Source organism: Mastigoproctus giganteus, chromosome 1 (genome assembly GCF_048544385.1).
Source record: "Mastigoproctus giganteus isolate SK-2022 chromosome 1, ASM4854438v1, whole genome shotgun sequence".
Taxonomy (NCBI): domain Eukaryota; kingdom Metazoa; phylum Arthropoda; class Arachnida; order Uropygi; family Thelyphonidae; genus Mastigoproctus; species Mastigoproctus giganteus.
The window spans coordinates 109,420,540-109,446,656 of record NC_143575.1 but is presented as its reverse complement, the minus strand read 5'-3'; the positions used below and the strand labels follow the sequence as shown (position 1 = coordinate 109,446,656).

Below are 26,117 nucleotides of genomic sequence, written 5' to 3'. Positions count from 1 at the left end.
GTGACTTTTTGATCTATTCAAGGATGTCCATAATAATAGTACAGAGTGTCATGAATGAATGAATAGAGACCATTCATTCAGAGTGTCATGAATGAATGGTCTCTATTAGTAAATCGTTTGATTGGAAACATTTCACCATTTTCGGTGAACCTGTGGCATTTTCAAGGCAACTTTGAATGATGAAGGGGAAGAGCTTGCCCACAGGTTGTGTTGACAGAGAATGCTGGTGATTCCTGTCTGTCAGTGCCCTTTTTCATTCTCTTCAAGAGAGAGTAGTCATGGTCAGTTTCATGATTGTAGCTCTGTTGACAGCTCTTGGGCTCTAAACATTGAAATTCACTGGTTTCCATTTCTGCTCCTTTCAGTCCTAAGGGTTGGTCCTCGTAGGTTACTGGCTCCACCACGTGGAGGCAGGAGCATTGATAATGACCAAGCGGTGTACACAGTTGATTAATAATAAATATATAGACTAAGAAAGGAAAGGTGGATTTCCTTTCAGGGTTTTTACTTTAGACCTTGTAAGCACAGAACCACTTGACGTAAGCAAAAGAAAAAGTCAGACTAAAAAAAAAAAAAAACTATATCACTTTGGGAGAGCACTGTATATTTGCAGGATGAAAGTCGCTTGTCACTAACCCTTGACACTGGGAGCCTAGTTTTTATGTGAAGTAGCCTTTTTTTTGTGTTTGAAAAACATGGTTATATGAAAATACTAAAAGATAAGTTAAGAATAGTTTTTAAAATAATTAGTGAACTTTGCTAAAAAAAGATTATACAGAGTGGCCACCTCATCTAGAGCATCATTTAGTATAAATTAAAGCAATATAGTGGGCCCTCAATATCTATCATTAAGTGTTTCCAGAAAAGGAATAAGGAAACTGGATATGGAGTAATAGACTTTCATATTATAATGATAATTAGTTTCAGAAGAGTCATAAACTTGAGCACTAAACTTTTTTTTTTTTTGGATAAATAGACACCATTAAAAAATATTTTAATGATAACTTGACTGATTTAAATATATAATATGCATAACAATTTTCTCCTTGGAGAGTGAATCATTCTCAGTCTACAAACCAGGAAACTAAAATTCCAAAAGTTGACAGCTGTAGATTCCTGAGACATTCCTCTTCTTACAAGTCACTGGAGGATCTCTCTCTATGCATTTTGGTGGTCATCTAAAGCAGTGCTTTTCAAACTAGTTGTAGTGAAGGACCAGTTTCTTTTATTTCTAATCCATCGCAGATTAGTACTTTTGTAAAATAGAAATCGCCACAAGGACCGGTAACAGATGTCGCAGACCGACACTGGTCTGCAGACCATACTTTGAGTAGCACTGATCTAAAGGTTCCTGCATTGACTGCCACTGCTTGAAGAAATTCAGCAGTGTCGAAGTCGGTTTTCCCTTATCCATCTCTTTCATCAAGTAACCACGCTGAGGCCCTGAATTCTTTTTTGAATCAGATCATGAGTGTTGAGATTCAGCATACCTTGCCCCTCATATGTGATTTCATCACATATGACCGCAACATTGTTCACTGCATTCTTGACACTAAAGCATTTAGTGATGATCATACAATAGTAATGCTTGAAATTAGCAGCTGCATTTTGACCCACGGGCCGTAAAATCAATTTCTATGGAGGAAAGATGACTTCAACATTCTACCATCACCAATTCATTTCATTCAGTTTGTCTGAGTGGCATAATAGAGCATATCAGTGATCTGACTTTGCTGTGTGTGTGTGTGTGTGTGTGTGTGTGTGTGTGTGTGTGTGTGTGTGTGTGTGTGTGTGTGTGTGTGAGAGGGGGAGAGGGAGGGAGGGGGGGGAGAGAGAGAGAGAGAGAGAGAGAGAGAGGAGAAGAAAAGAGCACTCTTATCATATTCTTCCCATGCACAAAAAGTCCCAGTACCCTAGTACAGCTGCTCCTTATATTTCAGCAACTTTCAACCACAAGCACTCAAAAATGCTATCTATTCTAGTGGTCAACAAAAAGCTAGGCAAATGAAAACATTCTAAAGGCCACTTAGTTATTTACCACAATAGTTTGAATTTATTTTTTTGGGTTTCTGTATCCCATTACAATGTAAAAATTACAAAGGTGTTCAAATTTTCATTTTCCTCCTCTTCTTACTCAGTGCTTTGTGCACCTTAGTCAGGTAGCCCACCACTGAATTATTCCAAGTTATAGTAACTAAGAGGGTTAGGCAGTCTAAGGAAGATAATGGCCTTAGTCTTTGGCTAAGAATTTAGAAAAAAGTAACAAATAATTCTTTGCTTATGTTAACACTAGAAAGAAAAGAATGAGACACACTGGCCCACAAGATAAAAATGGCAAAACTTTGATGATCCTGTTCGGGTCATTGACCTTAGTCTTTGGCTAAGAATTTAGAAAAAAGTAACAAATAATTCTTTGCTTATGTTAACACTAGAAAGAAAAGAATGAGACACACTGGCCCACAAGATAAAAATGGCAAAACTTTGATGATCCTGTTCGGGTCATTGACAAACTAAATAAATATTTAGCATCTACACTGACCCTTGAAGAAGCTTTTAGGGATGAAATTAACTGGGCCCTAACTGATTTTGTGATAACTGAGAAGAAAGCAGAAGAGAAATTGAGTTAAAAGTAAACAAGGAACTTGAAGCAAATGGGATCTGTCTAATTATATTAAAACAAGAAGCAAAAGAGGTAAGCAGGGCTTTGACCATAATTATTAGAGGCTTTCATAGGAATTTTATATCTCATAAAATTCCATGTGCTGTTCTAGCAGCCTCTCTACTGTTGAGAGAATTTCATGTCAGGATACACAATTACTTCTAAATATTTTTCATTACCTTAATTAAGCTTGAGGCACTTCAAGTAATTAGGTGCATCCTTCGCTCATTACGAATATATACATTGTGTAAGCCTTTATAGTTCTGACAGCAGGAGGTGGTTTTACCCATTCAACACTATTTTTTGTACACGTTAACCACAGTGGGTTGTGAGCAACCAACAAGGCATGCTGTTTCTGATATGGAAGCAGCTGACGAATGATTCCCACAGTTGTGATGTTTTAACATCCACGATATCTTTGCTACATCCCATAACCGCTATTTCATCACTTTGACTTGCATGAAGAGATGCAAATTACCACTCTTAGGATGTCAGCTGAACTAATGAGACTTGTGGCAGAGAAGAAAACTGCATGGGGTGCATAAAAAATATCAAGGAGACACAGATGCCTATGGTAGATATAAGATAATCTGTAATCAAGTCACAAAGGACTTGATTCAAGCAAAGGTAGATTACGAGAAATCTTTAGTAAAGGATGCATAGAAAAACAGTAAAGACTTCTTTACTTATGTAAACTTTAGAAGGAGAGGATGGATCACACTGGTCCACTTGATATCAATGGGTCGATTGTTGATGATTCTCCTCAGGTAGCTGACAAACTGAATGAGTATTTTGCATCTACATTCACACGTGAGAATTCTGTAGGGAAGTGAAGACCAGAAACTTATCAAACTCTAACAAGAAGTTACACGATTTTGTAATAACTGAGAGTAAAGTGGAGGAGAAATTGTTGAAGTTAAACATAAGAAAGGCACCTGAAGAGGATGGGATCTGTCCAGTTATATTAAAGGAGGCAGCAAAGGAAGTAAGCAGGCCCTTAGACATTATTATTAGGGCACCCTTGGATGCAGGGGAGGTCCCCATGGACTGGAGATATGCAAATGTATCCCCAATTCACAAAGGGGGATTGAAAGGTGACACGAGTTATTACAGTAAGTAAAATAAAATTACGACAGTAAGCAAAATAAAATTTGTTGCCCTAAATGTTGAATACTGATAAGTGTTAACCAATCAGAAAACAATATCAAAAAAAATTTCAGCATCCTCCTGAACTGCTGCTGTTAGCAATGCTTACCTTGCCTACCCACTTGCAGCGGCCCTATAAGCAACCATCACCACCTTCCTGGATAGTTGAGCACCATGCATGATGGATCCATGGACTTGCGTTCCAGGAAAAATAATAGTGGAGTCATTGGTTAGAGAAGCACTGCAGGATCATCTAGACAAGACTGCAGTTATAGTTCAGACACAGCATGGGTTTGTTAAGGGGAAGGCTTGTCTGACCAATTTGATTGGATACTATGATGTGGTCACAAAGGAACTGGATGCAAAAAAATAATTTTGATATATACTTGGATTTTAGGAAAGCTTTTGATACTGTTGCACATGGAAGACTACTCTACAAGTTGGATCAGTATGGCATTAAGGGCAAGTTGCTGCTATGGATAAAGGGATGGTTGAGTGGGAGAAGACAGAGAGTGGTAATCAATAGACACTGCTGTTCATGGACTAATGTTATTAGTGGTGTCCATTAGGGGTCTGTGTTGGGACCATTGTTGTTTTGTGTATTTATCAATGATATTGATGAAAGTATTATCAGGCTTAATGTGCAAGTTTGCAAATGATACAAAGGTTGGTAGGGTTGTTAATGACAGTAAGGATGGTATGCTACTGCAACAGGGCCTGGAAAAGTTGAGCAGATGGGCTGAGAGGTGGCAACTGAAGTTTTACATTGACAAATGGAAGGTGCTGCACATGGGTAGCAGTAACCCCAGAGTAGCATACCAACCGCATGGTACTACACTCAGGGAAGTGGAGAATGAAAAAGAGCTGGGAGTAATTCTGCTCAGAAAATTTCTGATCTGAAGTTTTCTGAGCAGTGCAGACAGGCGGAAAGAGTAGCTCATGGTGTCTTGTCGATGATATACAGAAATTTTTCTAGCATGGATAAGGAGGTGATTATCCCATTGTATAAGGCAAAGGTCAGGCCACACCTTGAGTACTGCATACTGGTCTCACTTTATGAAGGATGCAGAGCTGCTAGAATGAGTACAGAGAAGGTCAGAAAGATTGGTGAATGGAACAAAGAGTTTATCTTATGAAGAAAGGCTTAAGTTCTGCAAACTGCAGTGTCTGGAGACTAGGCACCTGCGATGTGACCTGATTGAGGTGTGTAAGGCCTTGAACAGTTTGGGATTCTTCCTCTTGCCAAAATTAATCTTCCGATTGGACAAATTCAAATTGAGGAAAGACAGCTGTAGAATAATGTGCAGAAATTTGTCTTTAGCCAGTGGGTGGTTGATTGGTATAAGAAACTTCCATCTGTTGTTGTAGTTGACAGTTTAAAAAATTCAAGGCTGAACTAGACACATTTTTGGAGTGAATGAATGGATGAAATTGTTTTATTTTTTTCCTGATGCTATATGCACTGGTGTTCAAATTGCATCACCTAGGAATTTCACATTTTTAACCCTTTTTTGCGATGGTGTGTTACATTAGTGACTAGCAGCACAAATAGAAATATAAACAAAAGATTAAGGCTGAAAGTGCATTGACAGGTGCTCCAAAATATTCCAAAATGAGCATTTGCAACCTTTATACAACAGATTTGGTAAACATGGCAATTAAGCCTGAAATGTTATCAGAAGCCCTCAATTTGCTTCAGTTTATCATTTTAAATGGAAAACAAAATGAAAAGTTCACCAGGCGAAAACTAATATTTAGTTGAATTGCCTCTGGCCCTTATGATAGCAGCACACCGTTGAGGCATTGACAAGATCAATTTCTGAAGATAATCAACCTGATAGTTCATGGTTCCAAACAAGAATTATGGTTTCCTGAAGTTCATGAAGGGTCTTTTGGTTTCTTTCTGGCAACTGCAGATTCCACACAATGCCAACAGTTCTCTATAGGATTCAGGTCCGGGCTGTTTTCTGGCCAGCTAAGGGTTTTAATGGACCATTCTTCCAACCATTTTTTCACCTGTGACAAATGTAAACACATTACTGTCGAACCTTTAATGCAGGAATGAAGCTAAAGTAACTACAGAAGTGCCTACTTACACTTTTTTCCTGATGACAAGGAGCAGAGTCTTCCTGAAAGATGCAGTTACTTGGTAGGTTGAAATGGTCTCTAATATTTGGCAGCAACTTGCCTTCCAATATAGCCAGGTATCCATTGGCATTTACAGAACCCTTTATAAACTGCAGGTGACCTACACCGTGATATGAAATGCACCCCCATATCATTTGGCTGGTATGGAATTTCACTGTAGACACAATACAATCTGGATGGTATTCTTCACCACATCTATGGAGGTTGAATTTCTTCTCATCCGAGAAAATAGCTGACTTCCACTTACACCAAATTAATCAGGCCTTTTTCATTTTTTTGTGTGAGGAGAATGACAGAGACTTCTTCTGACTGTTACTGCACTTGCTACCACTCCTGTATGTTCTTCCCATTCTCTTTTCAGCTCAGACAAAGAAGCTTTACGGTTTTTAAAGCATAAGCACTTCAAAACTCGGTCCTGTTTTGGCATAGACTCATTTGCATCCAGTTCCTTTTTCCTACCAGCAGAACCAGTATTCTTGAGTTTGGAAAGAAATCTACTCACTGTCGACTGATTACAAGACACTCTATACGCAATATGATGGGAAGAACATCCTTCCTCATGTAAAACAACAGCAGCACTCTTTCTTCGTGGCGTCAATTGCATGTAACTCACCATCCTGACACAAGCAAGGAATGACTGCAACTCTTGCAGAGCATGCTTATATAGCTGAAAGTAACAGCTGATGCAATATTATGTCATCACATATGCATGTCAATCCTAACTGATGCAATCTGTAAGAAATATTGCCATATACTTATGTTATTCGGAAGACAATTAAATTTTAAGGGGTGATGACTTTCTCTGAACACCAGTGTATAAGCTTTCTTTCTTGCATCATATGCCTCTACTAATGTTAACTTTTTAGATCACATCCTCTATCCCTCTTTTCATGTTCAGGCTGCTTTTGATAATATGCACGACACCACCCCTTCTATCTTCCCTAAATACATTATACATACCATAGTAGGACTCTTCATCCCTGTAATTTCCGGGTGGCACCATGTTTCTGTTAGCTCTATTATGTCAGCATTAGTTGTCATAACAAGGATTTCAAATTCAGCCATTTAACTGACAACACCCTGACATTACTGTAGACACACCCCTTGAAGTTGTTTAGGTTTGTATCCCAAGCTTTATCTTCCCCCTCATTTGAAATGCTGCTATCCTCAGAACATCTTGCCGACATCAGCTGTTGTGGCAACAAAAAACAATTCTTGAAGTGAGTGCAAGCATTACTTTGACCCATATCATCAGATAAGCAAGGATCTATCTATATTACCCTTCTCTTCCCCCAGCTAGCAGTTTCCCTGCACCCTTAAGGTATCCTCAATAATACTGGAGAAAATTCTTGCACCACCTTTGTTCAAATAAATACCACCTCTACAAAATAGATTCCTTCCACCTACAAGTACAGGCCAAGCTGATAAAAGCTGTCCCCCCACTAGAGTCTTGCAAATTCTCTCGTCTTGATCCACAAGACTTTCAGCATACACATTCTGACCTAACTTGTGACATTTTTTCAGCATTGGCCTATATTCATCCAAACTAGATCATCTTTAACAAGAGTGGTATGCACTTGGCTATTCTCATCTGGGACACAAATCAGGGAAGGGGGGGGCACCCATTTCTAGAGTGGCTTAAATTCTTCTTGCAATGCACCAAGTTCTAATCTGAGATCAGTACCCACCTTAATTGCATGCAAAGAAAAGAATCATCAGCTGAGCTAGGTTTGTCCCTAGACTAACCTTATAATACATGACACAGGCTACTCAAATGACTCACACTGGAAATGCCCAAAAGGCATTTCTAGCTGGGTCATTATATCCTTGAACTTTGTATCATAAGTGGATCATGTAGCAACCATTATTAATTAAAATTTGAACTTTAGAAAGATTACAAAATTTAAATTTACAATATACAGCAGGCCCTCGTTATGATGCAGTTTACTATATGCTGATTCGCTATAACACTGTTCTTATATTATAACCCATATCTCACTCTAATGCTGTCACAACTCACTATAACGCTGTTTTACCAGCGTACAGATTCAATTTTTGGCATGTTTAACGAAACATTTCATTTGACATAGCCGATAGCTTGAAAATGAATAGCAAAACAGCATTAAAAAGTTTCCCACGCTGACTTGCAAAATTTTCCCATACTAATTTAATTTCATTATGGTGGCTTGTTACATAGTTCCAAGATCAACATTTTAAAAAATGATCAAGAATATTGCTTATAATATTTGTGTTATATACATTTATCCGAAGTCTAGTCATCACTCAGTACAGTGTTAGGTAACAGTCAGTTTACATGAACATTGTATAGTAATTAATGCAATGCAATTACATTTTCGAAGATGAATAATGGTGGATAAGAATTAAAAAGCAACAATGTTGCTTTTTAATTAATTATTCAAAGCATTATGAATGTACAGCTTATTTGATGTTAAGGGAGCCTGTGAAGGAAGTAAGCCCCTAGTCATAATTATGAGAGCATCCTTGGACTCAGGCCTCCCATGGACTGGAGATGTGTGAATGTATTCCCAATTCACAAAGAGGGATCAAAGGGTGACATGAGTAATTACAGACCTGTTAGTTTTCCTTGGAACGTAAGTTCCAAGGAAAATGATGGAGTCACTAGTAGAAGGAGTGGTGCAGGATTATCTAAATAAGGTTGCAATTAGGCTTGAGACAGAGCATTAGCATTTCAGCATTAGTAGAGGCATTTGATGCAAGAAAGCAAGCTTATGCAGCATCAGCCAAAAAAAAAACCCACTTCCACTTCACCCCTCTGTTCGTTCAAAATACCTGTCCAGCTGAGGTTAAACTTATTTAGGCTATCAACCTCCACCACAAGGGATGGCAGTCTGTTCCACCAACCAACCACCCGCTGGCTAAAGGCAAATTTCCGCACGTCTATCCTACATCTGTCTTTCCTCAATTTGAATTTATGCCCTCTCAGGTGATTTTTCTGAGCTAGAGGAAGAATCCCATCAGCATTGAGCATGCTTAAACCATTCAAGGCTTTATACACCTCTATCAGATCACCTCGCTGGTGCCTAGTCTCCAGACACTGTAATTTGCAAAACTTAAGCCTTTCTTCGTAAGAGTACCCCTTTGTTCCATTCACTAATCTTGTTGCCCTTCTCTGTACTCGTTCCAGCAGCTCTACATCCTTCTTGAAATGAGGCCTCCAGACCTGTATACAGTACTCTAGGTGTGGCCTGACCATTGCCTTATACAATGGAATAATCACCTCCTTATCCCTGCTGGAAAAATTCCTGTATATCATTGACAATACTCCATGAGCTACTCTTGCAGCCCATCTGCACTGCTCAGAGAACTTCATATCTGCCTGCACAATCACCCCCAAGTCCCTTTCATTCTCTACCACTGTCAGTGTAGTACCACAGAGTTGATACGTTGCTCTGGGGTTGCTTTTTCCCATGTGTAGTACTTTACATTTGTCAATGTTAAACTTCATTTGCCACCTCTCAGCCCATCTGCTCAACCTTTCCAGATCCTGTTGCAGCAGCATAGTGTCAGTAGTGTCCTTGACAACCCTGCCAACCTTTGTATCATCTGCAAACTTGGACATTAAGCTTGATATACCATCATCAATATCATTTATAAATACAGAAAACAATAATGGACCCAACACTGAGCCCTGAGGGACTCCACTAATAACATTAGTCCACGATGAGCAGTGTCCATTGATTACCACTCTCTGTCTTCTCCCCCTCAACCACCCCTTTATCCATAGCAGCAATTTGCCTCCAATGTCACACTGCTCCAATTTGTGTAGCAGTCTTCCATGTGCAACAGTATCAAAAGCCTTTCTAAGATCCAAGTATATAATATCAAAGTTATTCCCTGCATCCAGTTCTTTTGTGACTGCATCATAGTATCCAATCAAGTTGGTCAGGCAAGACTTCCCCTTAACAAAACCACGCTGTGTCTGAGCTATAACTGAAGTCTTGTCTAAATGATCCTGCAGTGCTTCTTTAACCAGTGCCTCCATTAATTTTCCTGGAACAGAAGTTAAGCTCACAGGTCTATAATTACTTGTGTCAGCCTTTGATCCTCCTTTGTGAATTGGGGTCACATTTTCACATTTCCAGTCTATGGGTACCTCCCCTGAGTCCAAGGAAGCTCTCATAATTATGGCTAAGGGTTTGCTTACTTCCTTTGCTGCCTCCTTTAATATAACTGGATAGATCCCATCCACCCCGGGTGCCTTTCTTGTGTTTATCTTCAACAGTTTCTCCTCCACTTTACTCCCAGTTATTTCAAGATTCTGTAGCTTACTGCTAGAGTTGAATACACCTCTGGCATTCCCCTTGCTGAATAACTCCTCATGTGTGAATGTCGATGCAAAATATTCATTTAGTTTGTTAGCTACCTGAGCAGGATCATCAACAGTTGACCCATCAATATCAAGTGGACCAATCTGATTCATCCCCTTCCTTCTAGAGTTTACATAAGTAAAGAACTCTTTGCTGTTTTTCTTTGCATCCCTTGCCAAGGATTTCTCATAATCTGCCTTCGCCTGCCTAACCTCCTTTGTAACTTGGTTGCATATCAACTTGTATCTATCATAGGCTTCTGTGTCATGTGTTAATTTGTAAGTATCCCATGCATTTTTCTTCTCTGCCATATGCCTCATTAGTTCATCTGACATCCATTTTGGCCTAAACCTTGAACAATATTTCTTAGTTGGTATGTAAAGCCTAGTAGCTTCCAAGATAAGTAATTTGAATGCTTCCCATTTTGAATTTGCTGTTGGTAACATCATCAGTTGGTCCAACTGTATAGAATTTAAATACTGTCTCAGTCCATCGTAGTCGCCTTTACGGAAGCAATAACCCTTCCCTTTACCCCTAATGGTAGTTACCTCTTTCAGTAAATCCCACTTCAGCACACTGTGATCACTGCCACCTAGTGGTTCATTTATCTGCAGATTCTTAATGCATGAAGAATCACTGCTGATAATCAAATCAAGAGTATTACTCCCTCTAGTTGCCTCCCGAACATGCTGATGTAGAAAACAATCATCCAATAAATCCACAAAAGCCCTGCTAGTGTGTGAGTAACCAGCCCCCAAATTCCAGTCAATATCTGGGAAATTAAAATCTCCCATTATAAGACTCTCTGATTTACTGGCCCACTCTATTTCCCTGTACAGTTCCTTATTATACTCATCAGAGTCATTAGGCCTATAGCACACTCCTACTCTCAATTTTGATCTCCCAATGCTTATGTCACACCAAACTGACTCAACACTGCACTGTCCAGTGATGTCGACTGGCTTCACTTCCTTGGTTTTTATGTGTTTCTTAACTAATAGCATAACCCCTCCCCCCTTCCTATCCTGTCTATCCTTTCTGTAGACGTTGTACTCCCCAAATTGCATTTCTGCATCCCTTATATCTGTGTGACACCACGTCTCTGATATCCCAACAATATCTGCCTTTGATGTTTTGAGCAATACCTCAAATTCATCAAATTTATTTACTAAACTCCTAGCATTGGTGTACACGCAAGTATACCTGCACCTGTTTCTGTTCTTAGCTACCCTAACACAACCCATGTGTTTACTTGTACCGCAATGGCTCCCAGCAGTCTCTGAAATACCATGCATCTTGTTTTTCAGGCTTCTGCTCATTCTAATAGAAGCAGTGCAAGAATCTCTTTCACCTCTGCCAGTGGCTACTGTCAATCTATTGGTCTTTGTCTCCCCCCAAGCTAGCAGTTTTCCGACCCACCTAACACTGCCTCGATAGCATCAGCAAATATTCTTGCACCCTTTCTATTTAAGTGTATCCCATCCCTGTAGAAGCAATCTCTCCTGTTAACAAGTACAGTCCAGGCTGAAAAAAATTCTACCCCTTGAGCCTTGCGCAATCTTTCCAGGGCCAAATTGATCGACAAGGCTCTCATCATATACTCCCTCCTATCGTGTCTGGGCAGAATTGCAGACACTTTCAAATTCAACCCTAATTCTCGGCTTTTGTTCAACAGTGACCTGTACTTGTTAAGTAATTCTGCCAGTCTCCTACTCTTAATATCGTTAGTGCCAACGTGTACAACTATATCACCTTTTGTGCCCTTAAAAGATGATATTCGCTCTACAACGTCATCAACCTTTGCCCCTGGCAGACATACCCTGGTCCTGTTCCACCTATCTTTTTTACAAAGCATGTTCCCCGTTTCCCTGACAATAGAGTCACTAACAACTACTAGTTCCTTCGGGACCAGCGCATTCTGCCTTGGGGGTTGTCTCTGTGTCACGTGATGCCCAAGTGCAAGCTCTGGCGTTGATGTGGGCAGCTGAGAGCTTGATGGGCCCCTCAATTTAGTTTCTTCGAGGGCATCCACCCTGTCCTTCAAGTTCTCATATAGGCCCACAAGAACGCTGAGTTGTTGCCTGATATCGATACACTCCTTGCATCGCGCACACACAAAGACATCCCCCTTGGCAGTATCATGTCCCGTACCCGATTGCTCTGCAAACATCAAGCAAACAGTGCATTTTATAAGGCTGTGAGTCAGAGGACAACTGCCCCCCTCAGTTCTGCTCTGAGCCACAGCGCTTCCATTAGCTTGAGCCTTTTGCATTGGTCTGTTAAGGGGAGCCAGAGCATTGGTCTGTTAAGGGGAACTCTTGTCTGGTCAATTTCACTGAATAATATTATGTGGTCACAAAGGAACTGAATGCAAAAAATTATTTCGATATCGTATACAGTAGATTCTCGATTTTCCGGGATAGATTGTAAAAAAAAGTTCCCGGATAATCGATTTCCCAGTTAGTGCAAAAATACAGTAAGTCGTGACATATGTAAGAGATACGTTCCAGTACTTCTTACGTAAGTTGAATTTTATGTAACTAACTTGGAAATGACTAATAAAATATTGCTACTATATCCCTGATAGGCGAAAATTACAAAAACCACATAATACCCTCAGAAGAATGAAGAAAAATAGTTCTATATTTTTAATTAGTTCAATTAAAAACTTTATCTGGGGATAGCGGTGAAGTAGCCAGAGTGGCGCATAAGAAAATAAAACATAAAAGGAAGAAAAAAATGCATGTTATTGTACTGTAAAAACTGATTTGTACTTCGTAGCCTTGGTTATTAAGTTAACTTCATTGCTGCCAACCACTTCACCACTTCTCGTATTCTGTCTTTCTGCTTTATTATCGTGTTCACCATTGCCACTGACAAATCTGAATTCTGCACGATACTTGTTAATGTTTGGCCATTTTCATACATCCTTATTTTAATTTTCTGATCCAAATCGATTGCATTCCTTTTCTTGGTAGATTTACTAGTATCACTGTCACTTAGTCAGTACCATGATAACAGTCAAAATTAAATTTTCTGAAAAGAACTTCACAGGGTTAAGGCAAAAACTCACTATTATCACCCCACACAAGCTCGCATTTTACTTAAGCACATTTCTGGAAGTCACTGCCATAATACAATAAAAACAATTTGCACTTTCCAGGTTACTGGGATTTTCCGTTAGTGCAATCTATTATAAACGGGTAGCAAACTCAATTGTATTGCATTTTCAGTATTATCGCAAATGCAATACAATTGCATTTGCAATAATACCAATAGCTGGAATTCTGTGGGTTTTTAAGTTATTATGGTGAAATGAGTGTCCCCTTCACTGAAATCTTCATCATATAAAAAAAAAATATATAAATAACGTAACATTAGTCTGAAGCTACATAAGTTGGGGACTTTACTGTATCAAAAAATGTTCAGCAACCTAAGTAAAAAGTATGGCGATATATAAAAAAGAAAAAACTTACCACGCAGTACTAGCGTTTATTTTTTACGATGTCGATTTTAAATCTAATAGCTTTCCTTTATTTTTTACAATGTCATGTACGGTTTGGTCACCAACATTAAAATGATTCTTTAGACATTCAATTAACAGATGCACCGTTTTCAAACATTTGAATAAAATGAAGTTTTGTATAATTGAAAGCAAAACTCTTCCGTTTGCAGATCATTTTTGCGATTTCTAAACAAAAAAATAAATAAATAAAAAAAAAAATAGTTACTATAAAAAAAAAAAATTCTTACATTCCTGACATAAATAACGGAACAAAATCTGTCCTTTAGCGGTGTGACTGAACACAATTGACATGACTCACTAAAACCAACTGAACATTTGGTCTCTCTTTTTTTTTTTTTTTTTTCTTTTTTTTTAGCTGCAGGGGTGAAGACAATGGTTCTTTAGACATTTAATTAACAGATGCACCATTTTCAAACTTTTGAATAATTTGAAGTTTTTGTTTAATTGAAAGCACAACTCTTGCATTTGCGGATCATTTTCGCAAATGCAACAAAAAAATTAAATTAAAAAATAGTTACTATAAAAAAAAAATTCTTACATTCTGACATTTATGTCAGAATGTAAGAATTTTTTTGTTTACAATGAAACAAAATATGTCCTTTAGCAGTGTGACTGACACAACAGTTGAGACGACACACTAAAGCAAACCTTTTCTTTTTTTTTTTTTAGCTGTGGGGATGAAAACAGCGAGGGTTGCAAGATAATAATCTCCAAATTATGACTTATAAGCTTCTTGTTGTTTAATTACGACCTGCAAAACATCTGTTTATACCTATTCTAGTTATTACTTGAATTTTATGATTTTTGGTTGATTTTTATTTTTAATTTATTTTATCTGGAGTTACAGTGTCCCGGTTAATCTGGTCCTGGTAAATCGAGAGTCTGCTGTACTTGGATTTCAGGAAAGCTTTTGATAATGCTGCACATAAAGGACTGCTATACAAATTGGAGCACTGTGGCATTAAGAGCAAGTTACCGCTATGGTTAAAGGGATGGCTCAGTAGGAAAAGACAGAGTGGTAATCAATGGTTGGTTGGTTGGTTTAGATTTTATTGGCGCATTAGCAACTTAGGCTATAATGCGCCAAGACCAGGTCATATTTAGAAAAATTTAAACTTTCAGTGACCTAATTAGTTAGGTCACTATGTCAAAATATATAACAAATATATAAGATAAATCACAATAAAATGTAAATTTTATATATAAGCAAAAACGTTTATTGATTTTAAAAAGCTAAAAACAGAAGACACATGGTCATTGTCGGATAAAATCTGACTGAGTATATAAGGCTCAGCCAGATGACTATAAGCGGTAAAAAATAAATCACGTTTGTGTCTAAAACGTGGACACACGGTTAAAATGGTGCTGCAGTTCTCGCACATAGGACAGTCATCCGCCCTCAGCAGAAATGCATGTGTAAGATGACTGTGTCCAATGCGGAGGCGAGCTAAAACAACTTCCTCTCTGCGATTCCCGCACAGACTAGACTGCCAATGTCCGATTACAGGCTTTATCTGATAGAGCTTGTTTGTGACTTGCTCATGCCAAGATTGTTGCCACTGGGACAATAATTTAGTGTGTATTAGCTGCCTGTAGTCTGTATAGGAGACTAACAGGCAATAAGTGTTCTGGGGTTCTGGTGATCTGGCCGCAGCATCTGCCAGTTCATTTCCCCCGATCCCAATGTGGCTTGGGATCCAGCAGAAACGGATATCGAATGAACATTCAAACAGGGAATGTAACGTCTGCTGAATCCGGGTCACAATCGGATGAGGATTATACCTCATCCCTGATAAAGCCTGTAGTGTACTTAAAGAGTCAGTGTACACCATACATCTTTGATGCTTACGGGTTTTAATGTGGTCCAAGGCTAGCTCAATAGCATACAACTCAGCTGTATATATGCTGCATTCGTTGGGAATCTTCCCAGATATAGTACTATCTGGAAAGACAGCAGCAGATCCTACAGACAACTCTGACTTCGAGCCGTCGGTAAACACAGGCAAAAAATCAGAGTAATCTGATCGGTTGGCAGCATAGAGTTGTTGGTAGACAGAGAATGGAGTTATGGACTTACCCCAACTTTTAATGGAGAAGTCACATAATGGTAAGCGAGCATGCCAGGGTAGAATTAGATGCCTTGGTGAGTGGGCAACATTGTCTACCGTGATATTGAGCTCCCTGAGAAGTTCTTGGACACGGATGCCAAACAAAGGATCGGTTAGCAGTCTGACAGGTTTTATAAAGCGTTTCCCATCGTGGCTCAAAAACGCAAGTCCACGTTGGGTTGTCTGGCAGGGATTTTAGTTTAAAGGTATATTTTAACGACAGTTGCTTTCGTCGGAGCAATAGTGGTGGTTCACCAGCTTTGACGTATAAACTCTGGACAGGAGATGTTCTGAATGCTCCAGTAGCAGTACGGATGGCTGGTAATCAATAGTCAGTGCTCTTCATGGACTAATATTATTAGTGGAGTCCCCCAGGGGTTTGGTGTTGGGCCCATTGTTGTTTTCTATATTAATCAATGATATTGATGAAGACATATCAGGCTTAATATCGAAGTTTGTTAATGATACAAAGGTTGGCAGGGTGGTTAATGACAAGAATGACAGTATGCTACTGCAACAGAATCTAGAAAAGTTAGGCAGATGAGCTGAGAAATAGCTATTGAAGTTTAACATTGACAATGCTAAGTACTGCATATGGATAGCAGTAACCCAGAGTAACATCCTAACTGTGTGGTGTTGCACTCTGAGTAATGGAAAATGAAATAGACCTGGGCGTAATTGTACATTTTGATATGAACTATCTGAGCAATGCAGAGAAGCTGCCAGGACTGCTTATGGGGTTTTGTCAATGATATACAGGAATTTTGCTAGGTTAAGGGATAAGGAGGTGATTATTGTATAAGGGAATGGTCAGGCCACATCTTGAGTACTGCATACAGGTCTGGAGGTCTCACTCTACGAAGGATGTAGATCTACTGGAATGAGTACAGAGAAGGGCAATGAGATTGGTGAGATGAACAAAGGTATATGCTTACCAAGAAAAGTTTCAGCTGTGCAAATAGCACTGCCTGGAGACTGGGCCATCTGCGAGGTGATCTAATTGAGGTTTTTAAGGTTTCGAATGGACCAAGCAAGCTCAATGCTGATGGGTTTCTTCCTCTTGCTCAGATTATGTTGCAGATTATGTGCAGCAATTTGCCTTTAGTCAGCGAGTGGTTGATTGCTGGAACAAACTTCCATCTGTTGTTGTTGTGGAAGTATAGCTCAAATAGATTCAATGAATAGATTAAAAAACTTTTGGAGCAAATGGATGGGTGAAATGGGAATGGGCATTTTTTTTTTTTTTTTTTTTTAATTTTGGCTGCTCTGTATAAGCTTGCTTTCTTGTGTCATTTGCCACTACTAATGCGCTAATATGTCTGCACTGGTTGAGATCCAACCAACAATGATTCTTAATTCACAACCAATGTAAGCTTTGTTTTCATATTGCCATCTGACTAAAGATTATTTAATAAATAAAGTTCTCAAAAAATAACAAGCTAAATACATAGGACACATTGTTACTCTGGGGGGAAAAAAATGCATTTCATGGTTTTTTTTTGTTTTTTTTTTTTTTAAGGTGCATTATAAAGAAAGGAATTATAATTATCACATTTCATAAAATTACAGAATTAGACAAATAGATTATTGAAACCTGTGTCTAACTACTGCTAATACTATACTTCTAGCAGAAATCACACATACAACATTCATTCTAATAGAACCAGTAAAAATAATGCTTAAGTGCTGTGGACTTCAGTATAATTTTATTATATTATTATTATTATTATTATTTTATTTTTTTTATTAAGAACACAGTTCTTATTAAAAAAAATATCAAGTGTTTTAAGAATTTGTATATCTTAAATAATTAGCTGCATTAAGAGTTTTAGTACAAATGACCTTGTCTGGACTTCGCTTTGATCAACTATCTGCCTATGTTTTTATAACGGCAAACTTCAGCAAAAAAAAAAAAAAAAACACATTGAAATGGAATGTAGTTACAATGATAATGACAAGTTACTTAATTGTCAATTTGACTTACAAAAAAAGCTCAAAATTTAAGAATAAACAGTAAGTAAACATCCTAAGTAATTGTAAAATTTTGAGGAGAGACCATAAGATCTAAACCTACTCAATGCCTGTAGGTCAAACTCATTAAAATGATTTCAAATTCAATAACTTCTTTCTTGAGTTTCTATTGACTTTTCCAAAGCACTACATTGTTCATAGGCTGGCGACAAGTATATTTCTTGTGATTCAATATGATGAAAACTATATTGGCAATCACTAAAGTAAGAGGTATATCAGAGTGCCATAAAAAATTAATAATCCCTCCATTATAGATATGGTTTGAAATAGAGATGTTGGGATGATTACTAGATAACAGAGATCTGTCTTCTAATTTTTTAAAATGAAATGTTTTTTAGAAAATTTCTGTAAATAATTATCAAAACATTTTAGCGGCAATACATTTTCATATCATAAATAATAAACTGGAACTTACCAGCTGATGTTTTCAACAGTAGTGTTTGAAGTTGCATAATAATATTTACAAGATTTTCCATTTTATCTTCTGGACATAACAATCCCAATGACCCTGTAAGGAATATCTAGTTAATCTGTTCTTAACTTTATTACAACTAAATATAATATTTTATATACTATTAAAATTACTAATATAAGCCATTTGGTAAAAGGAATCCAGAGCACATATTTTTTTTAATTAACTGCACATTGAGTTCATGCCAAAAACAAAAATCACCTCAGCCAAATCGGGTTTATTTTTGTGATTTTGATAACTGATATATATTTTTCACAAATTAGAATATCATGTGAATAAAAAAAAATAATTAACTAAAAAAAAATGTATAAATTTTTTTTTCAGAGACCACAGCCAATAAAAGCCTTGAAAGAATTAGTTCATAAAATAAGATGTTTAAAAACCAAAAAGAAAGAAAATATATTTTTCTATTATGCAATAAAAATTTTATCAAGTTCACATTAGCACCAAATTTTTCCTGATGTCTTCTATTTTTATTGCTCATGCTGTTGTGAATCACAGAAAAGTTTCTCAAATTTTCTTGAGGGAAAGGTGGGCTGTCCCTCCTCACTATTTTCAACAGAAATGTATCAATCTATTCAAAACAGTGAAGCATAAAGCTTTCGATAGGCCCAGATTGCATGGGATATTATAGTCTTACTGGCCATGACTGAAAGTTGTGCGAAGAAGTTGTTTAATAATAGTAATAGTATTCATCATATAGTGCAAGGAAGTCACAGGCTTTTGCTGCACTGGCAAAAAAAAAAAAAAAAAAAAAAAAAAAAAAAACCCAAATAAATAAGAAAACACAAATTATGAGCTCCCCCTCCTCACATTGGTCAACTGGATGATCTTTGAATAAATTCAAAGATCATCCAGTTGACTTTTGAGTTTATTCAACCTGTCAGCCTCAACTACCTGTGAAGACAACTTGTTCAACAACTTGCTAGCTAAAAGAAAACTTCTTACAATCTAATCTAAACCTCAAGCCCTGTAATTTGAATTTATAACCCCTAGTTCTGGAATTCCTTATAACAGTGAGAATTCAACCTTCATTCATTTTACTAATCTCTCTTAGTGGCTTATAAACCTTAATAAGGTCATCTCTGAGGAGTGTTGCCAAGCTCTCTAGCCCACATAATTGGAGTCTTTCCTCATACAGTCATCCTTCTGCTGATCTCACCATTTGAGTTGCCCATCTTTGGATGACCCTTTCAAGAAGCACAATGTCTTTTTTAAGGTGAGGTCTCCATACTTGAACACACTATTCCAAATGATTTGTAATTATTAAGGAATAATTTTTAATTATAATTAAATGTCCAAATGATTGAATACCTGGAGCTTTGGGGAAATGTGAAAAATACTTATTTTTGACATTTCAAAGTTCATGTTAGCACCATGAAGAAGCATATGAATTTTCCACTACACTAACAGTAACAGAAATAAGATAATTTGGCTAAGGTAAAGAAAGCCTTCTTCTTCTTCTGCACTAATGTTGTTGTAAAGAAAGCATCTTCTTCTGCACTAACAGTAACAAAAATAAGATAATTTGGCTAAGGTAAAGAAAGCCTGCATGAGAACGACGAGAAACGTTGGATAACTTACGCAGAAAATTAGTTTCCCGACACCGGACTCTAGCGCTGCTCGATCGGTAAACAGATGGTAGGTGTTATTGGTCTGGAACCGAAATCGAGGATATATTGATTGACAGGTAGGCATGGCAAACGATGAAATCATTGGTGGCGGGCGCGACAGACGACAAGCTACTATGTAGTCATTGGTTGCCATTATGATGTGTATTTACCAGTAAAGAACGGTGAACAGGTGATAAATCTTTTAAGTGATGAATCTTTTAAGGTGCTGATTGACATTATAATATGTATGTATCCGCACAAGTGTGTTTAAAAATAAAAGTACAGTAATAAAAAATTTATATTTTGTTAATAAACAATTTATGTCCTAGTCCACCCATGATTCTAAAGGAAAAAGGTTAGGTTATCCCCCCTCCCCATTTCAGGAGGGATTCAAGCGGAGGTAACCTGACCTTTTTTCACCATTAGGGCATATTTATATTCGATATATATTTATATCGAACAAGAAAATAAAAATACAGTCGTAAAAACATTTATTTTTTTATGAATGTATTTCTAAATATGACTGATTCTAAAGAAAAAAGGTTATGTTACCCCCTCCACTTCAGGAGGGATTCAAGCTCCCATGGGATTCAAGTCGAGGTAACCTGATCTTTTTTCACCATTATGAAATACTGCAACAGTGAAAAAAGGTTAGGGCATGTGTGATTAGGGCAAGTTACCATTAGTGCTGCTAAAGTGATACTAAACTGATATTATCGTGTGTTGTGTTCGTGCATCAATCAGCACATCGTTTGCCATGCCTACCTGTCAATCAATATATCGTTCTCAACTTTGCTCTAAACAATAACACCTACCGTCTGTTTATCAAGTGAGCAGCGTTAGAGTGCCGTATCGGGAAACTAATTTTCTGAGTAAGTTATCCAAAATTTCTTGTCATTGTTGTGCAGGCTTTCTTTACTTTCGCCGATGATTTATATGTAAAATGAAAACAAGTGTCACTGTAAACACACACCTTGTTTTCTGATTTAAAACTTTATTATATTTCAAGAGGACACTATTATTTAAACTCTGTTAAACAGATGTTTTATTACTTAAAATTTGTTTTTTCCAGCTTTCTTTATATTTTTGTTTAAAATTAGTAGTAAATTTAAAATCTGCATCTAAAAAACCAAGTTTTTTAGATGCAGAAGAAGCAATATTTGTAATGTGCTTGTGCCAAGAGAGATTAGAAGTCAGGGTAATCCCCAAAAAAGATATATCATTTTGCCTATAAATCGGAGTGTCACCAAAGATAAGCATAGGAGCAGAAGAATCCTTTTTTCTAGATATATGGCAAGACTGAGTATTAGAAGGGTTGAAATCAACTAAGTTGTCTTTGCCCCACTGGAGAATTACCAGAAAATCGGCATTTCAGGAATTGGTAGCAGATTTTCGAGAAGTTGAAGCAACAAGGTTTCTCATTATGCAGGACAAGGTTTCTCGAAATGGAAAGTGGAATGCAATGTGCTATCATCGGCAAAACTATGGATAGGATTTCCAGTCAATGGAAGAAGGACATTAATATACAAAAGGAAAAGAGTGGGGGAAAGAACTGAACCTTGGGGGACACCGGCATTAGTGGAGAAGTTAAAAGACAGAGGGCCATCTACCATCACCCTCAGTGAGCGATCAGAGAGAAAACTGGATAACCAATTACTAAAAACAGTTGGCAAACCATAAGATGAAGCTTGTTTAGAAGACCTTTATGAAGACCTTAAATTAGTCCTTTATGCCAAACACAATCGAAAGCCATTGAGATGTCAAGAGCACCTACTTGTGTTTTACCGAACCTTTCTATTGAATTAGTCCATAAATGGGTAACATAAGCCAGAATATCACCAGTGGATTGACACTGACGGAATCCATACTGGCGATCGTTGATCAGACGGAAGGTTTCTAGGTACTTTAAGAGTTGGCGGTTAATTGATTTCTCCATTACTTTAGAAAGAGTAGAAGTAATTGCAATGGGACGATAATTGGATGGGAGGGCTTGTCACCCTTTTTAAGAACTGGCTGGATATGAGCAAATTTCCAAGCAGAAGGAAAAACACCTTTGGAATAAGAAAGTGAAAAAAGGCGGAAAAGAATAGAAGTAAGTTCAGGAGCACAGGTTTTGAGAACAAATGGAGAAATACCATCGACACCTGGAGCTTTCTTAGCATCAAGATTCGTCAAAATCCTTCTGACATCGTTTTGACGGAAGAACACAGGAGTCAAAACACGCTCCATTGAATGGAGCGTGTTTTGGGAATGGTGGGAGGTGTTTTACCAAGATCATTAATACACGAGGTGGAAGAAAAATGGGATGCTAGCAGGTCAGCTTTACCTTGGCTGAAGTGACAACAGAACCATCTGGTTTGGACAGAGGTGGGAGCAGAGATGGGCAAAAGTTGCAGACAACAGCTTTGGCAAGAGACCAGAATGCTCGGCTACCATTAGGGCAAGAAGCAAGTTTTGGACTCTTAGCCTGTTCAAACTCTAGTTTGGACTGATTAATAACCGCTTTACAATTGTTGCGGGCTTTGGTGTAGGCAGAAAATGAAACTGAAGAATTGGAAACAAGCCAATTACGATATGCAACATTCTTCTCTTGAACAGCCTTAGCACATTTATTGGAAAACCAAGGTTTAGATAAAGGACGAGATTTTAAAGTGGAGTGTGGGATAAAGGATTCCATTTCTGCAAGAATAATTTCACTGACACGATCTGAGCAAACGTTGACATCAGAAAGTTTTGAAACAGTAATCCGAACAAGGAAAAGAAGAAGAAAAGAAGTCTCGCAGGTTATCCCATTTTGCATTCTTGTAATGCCAAACAACACGAAATTGGGAATAGATATGAGATAAAGGTTCCATTGGAGAAGAGACGATCACCAAGTTGTGATCTGAAGTGCCTAAAGGACCTCTCACTTCAACCTTGTAATCAGAAGGGTTGTTTGTGAGAAAAAGATCAAGCATATTGGCTGTATGATTAGGATTGTCCGGTATTCTTGTAGGTAAATGAACAATCTGTGCTAGGTCATTAGTAATTGCAAAAGCCTCAGCATCTCGACCTGCTGGGTCGGTGTGACTAGAAAACGGAAGCCAGCTGGAGTTGTGAACGTTAAAATCACCAAGGGTAAATTACCTCACTGTTAGGAAAGTTGGACTGGAGAAAGTCAAGTTGCAATGAGAGGAAGTCAAAGAGCTCCAAGTGATTAGTGGAGTTGGGAGAACGGTAGAGACAACAGATGAATTTTACACAATGAGGTAGAGAGATTTTAAGCCAGAGAAGATCAAAGAGAGGAGATTCCAAATTGCCAAGTCTCTGACAGGGAATATCAGAACGGACATATGCACAAGTACCACCTTTGAGGCGAAAGGAATCATACAGCAAATAATTTGGACATCTGAGATGAGCAGTAGTTGAATCAACTGATAACTGAGATTCAGTCAGAAAAAGTAAATGGGGTTTGGAAGACTGCAAGTGGAAATGGACATCGTTGAGATTAGAATTGAGACCACGTATATTTGTGAAATGAATTAGGAAGTCCTTGGGAGGTTTAGATCTTTTCGCAGATAAGCTTGCTCTATTATTTTGACAATTCATGGTGTATTCAATAGTAAGAAAAAGTGGGTGGGACATGCTGTATGAAGCAATGAAATTTTTGGATATGGCGTACATGTGGTAAGAATATACCCAGATCCTTGACATAACGTGGCCTCGACAATGCTCCCCGCATACACACTACTCGGACTCCCTCCAGTCACTATCTGGCAGAGTAGAGGTAGCAAGATTATACACTAGCTGATCCGGAAGCTTCCTAGAGAGTTACCAATAGGTTCAGTCCGGTGTACTAACTAGCGGCCGGCCTGCGAACACCGTTTTAGAGCTGTACCCTCGAAATGTAAGGAATACTGGATCTCGCCACGATGTTCATCATGACCTCAAAAGCCATTAATCATACTGCATGATGGAAGAGATAAGGAAGGGTTGATCGGAACTTAGCTCTAGAGACTAAACATGAGTTCCACCACTTCAAGCCTCCAATAAGCAAAGTGGTGGTATTGAACTGGTTGATGAGTCTACCGCCAACACCATGTATTGCCTGGTAACATAGTGGGGCGGCTTTCCCCCTTACGGTGTGGGCGTCACACACCTTGACTCCTGCTTACGTTGGTTCACACCTGGGTGGTCACCCGCAGTGTTCTTGCACATGGGGGTTATACCCAGGATTACTAACAGTCCCACCATTGTGAAGGAGCAAGCAGACAATTTGGCTGTCACAGACCGTCCGGACGTCGCCAAATTGGGTTCACTTGACTTGAGTGTCACTCGAATATCAGTTCTATCAGCGTTTTAGACTCCCAGGTAGCAAGTACAGCTTGTCTGGCATATCTGAGAGAATGTCTGTGACAACCTCAAGGACCGAAATATTTATAAAACTGTAATTAACTAGAGAACTACTCTATTCAGTTCTTCCCCAAGTGACATATCATTCTCCCTACTTTGAGCCATTTGCTTTGCTGCTTATTTGATCAAGTATGTGAAATTATTTTTTATTTGGTATCCAAAATTGGCTAAAAATGAGGAAATTCTGTTGGTATTAATCACACTGATATTGTCTTACTCCTTTTCATATTCTTTTTTGTAGTTCTGTTAAGAATATAATTAATATTAGAAGTGATTTTAATAAGGCTATAAACTAAGTTTATACATTACCCAACAGCATAATATATAATGTAACTTCGTAACATAATATGTATTAAAGCTGCAAAGCCTACACAGTGTGGTGTTATTGACTTAGGTATCTTTTAGTTTAGTGTGATTTTCTCAATTTAAATGAAATTTAAATGGAAATTGTGCCTGAGACTAGAGCAGCAAAGCAAATGGCTCAAAGTAGGGAGAATGATATGTCACTTGGGGGAGAACTGAATAGAGTAGTTCTCTTGTTAATTACAGTTTTATAAAATGTGCCATTTGTTCTATGTTTGTGGAATTATCTGGAACAGGATATAATACAGTCAAAGGGGATAACTTTGGGTATATTAGGTACAAAGAGTGTAGGGAAATGAAGTGTGAACTCAGCATTCGGGCAGATGTGTATGAGAGCATGAAAAGAGGGTTGATGCCCTCAAAGGAATTAAAATGTGGGGCATCAAGTTCTCAGCTGCCCTCCTCAATGACAGAGCTTACTTTTGTGTATCAGACAACACAGGGGCAATCCCAAAAGCAGACTTCTCTGGTCCCACAGGAATTTGCTATTGTTGGTGACTCCATTTTCAGGGAAATTTGAAGGCATATACCCTGTAGTTTTGAGGGAGAGCACGAGGGAGTGTATTGAACCATTAAGGTTAATTATAAGGACATCTTTAGACTCAGGGGAGATTCCTTTGGATTGGAGAGGTGCCAACGTATCGCCAAAACATAAAAGCAGTTCTAGGAGTAAGGTTGGTAACTACAGACTAGTTAGTCTGACTTCAGTGGTAGGCAAACACTTAGAGGCAGTGATTAAAAGTACAATCCAGGGCCATTTAGATAGATATGGAATTCTGAATGGCACACAATATGGCTTTATTAAAGGTAAATCAAGCTTAACTAACTTAGCAGGCTACTTTGACACAGTTACTCACGAGCTGGATTTAGGGAATAATTTCGATATAGTTTATTTGGATTTTAGCAAAGCATTTGACTCTGTAACACATGAGAGGTTACTGTATAAGCTTGAACAGGTTGAAATCACTGGTAAGTGATTTCAACCTGTTTCAACCTAAGATGGATTGCTGGGTGCCTGCAGGGCAGAAGGTTGTGATTAATGGATATTCTTCATATTGGTGTAATGTCAAGAGTGGGCTCCATCAAGGCTTGGTTCTTGGATCACTGTTGTTTCTCATTTTCATAAGGGATAGAAGGCATGATGTTAATGATCAGTACCAACCAGCGCTCCTTCAGAATGACTAGAACGAACTTCAAAGATGGTCAGAGAAGTGGCAGCCATGTTTTAATGCTGCTAAATGTAAGGTCTTACACTTGGGGAACAGCAACCCACAAATAAATTATACACTTGGTGGGTAGGATTGAATTAA

The 26,117-nt window shown here is 38.1% G+C and overlaps 1 protein-coding gene across 1 annotated transcript in view; it reads right to left on the bottom strand.

The window, feature by feature from the left end:
• LOC150091095 (uncharacterized) overlaps window positions 1–26,117 on the bottom strand; it is a 334,378-nt gene that overhangs the window by 4,342 nt on the left and 303,919 nt on the right. The window contains exon 15 of the mRNA XM_090374226.1: window positions 18,383–18,475. Within this exon, the coding sequence (XP_090230352.1) occupies window positions 18,383–18,475 (93 nt within the window). The remainder of the gene's footprint in view (window positions 1–18,382; window positions 18,476–26,117) is intronic.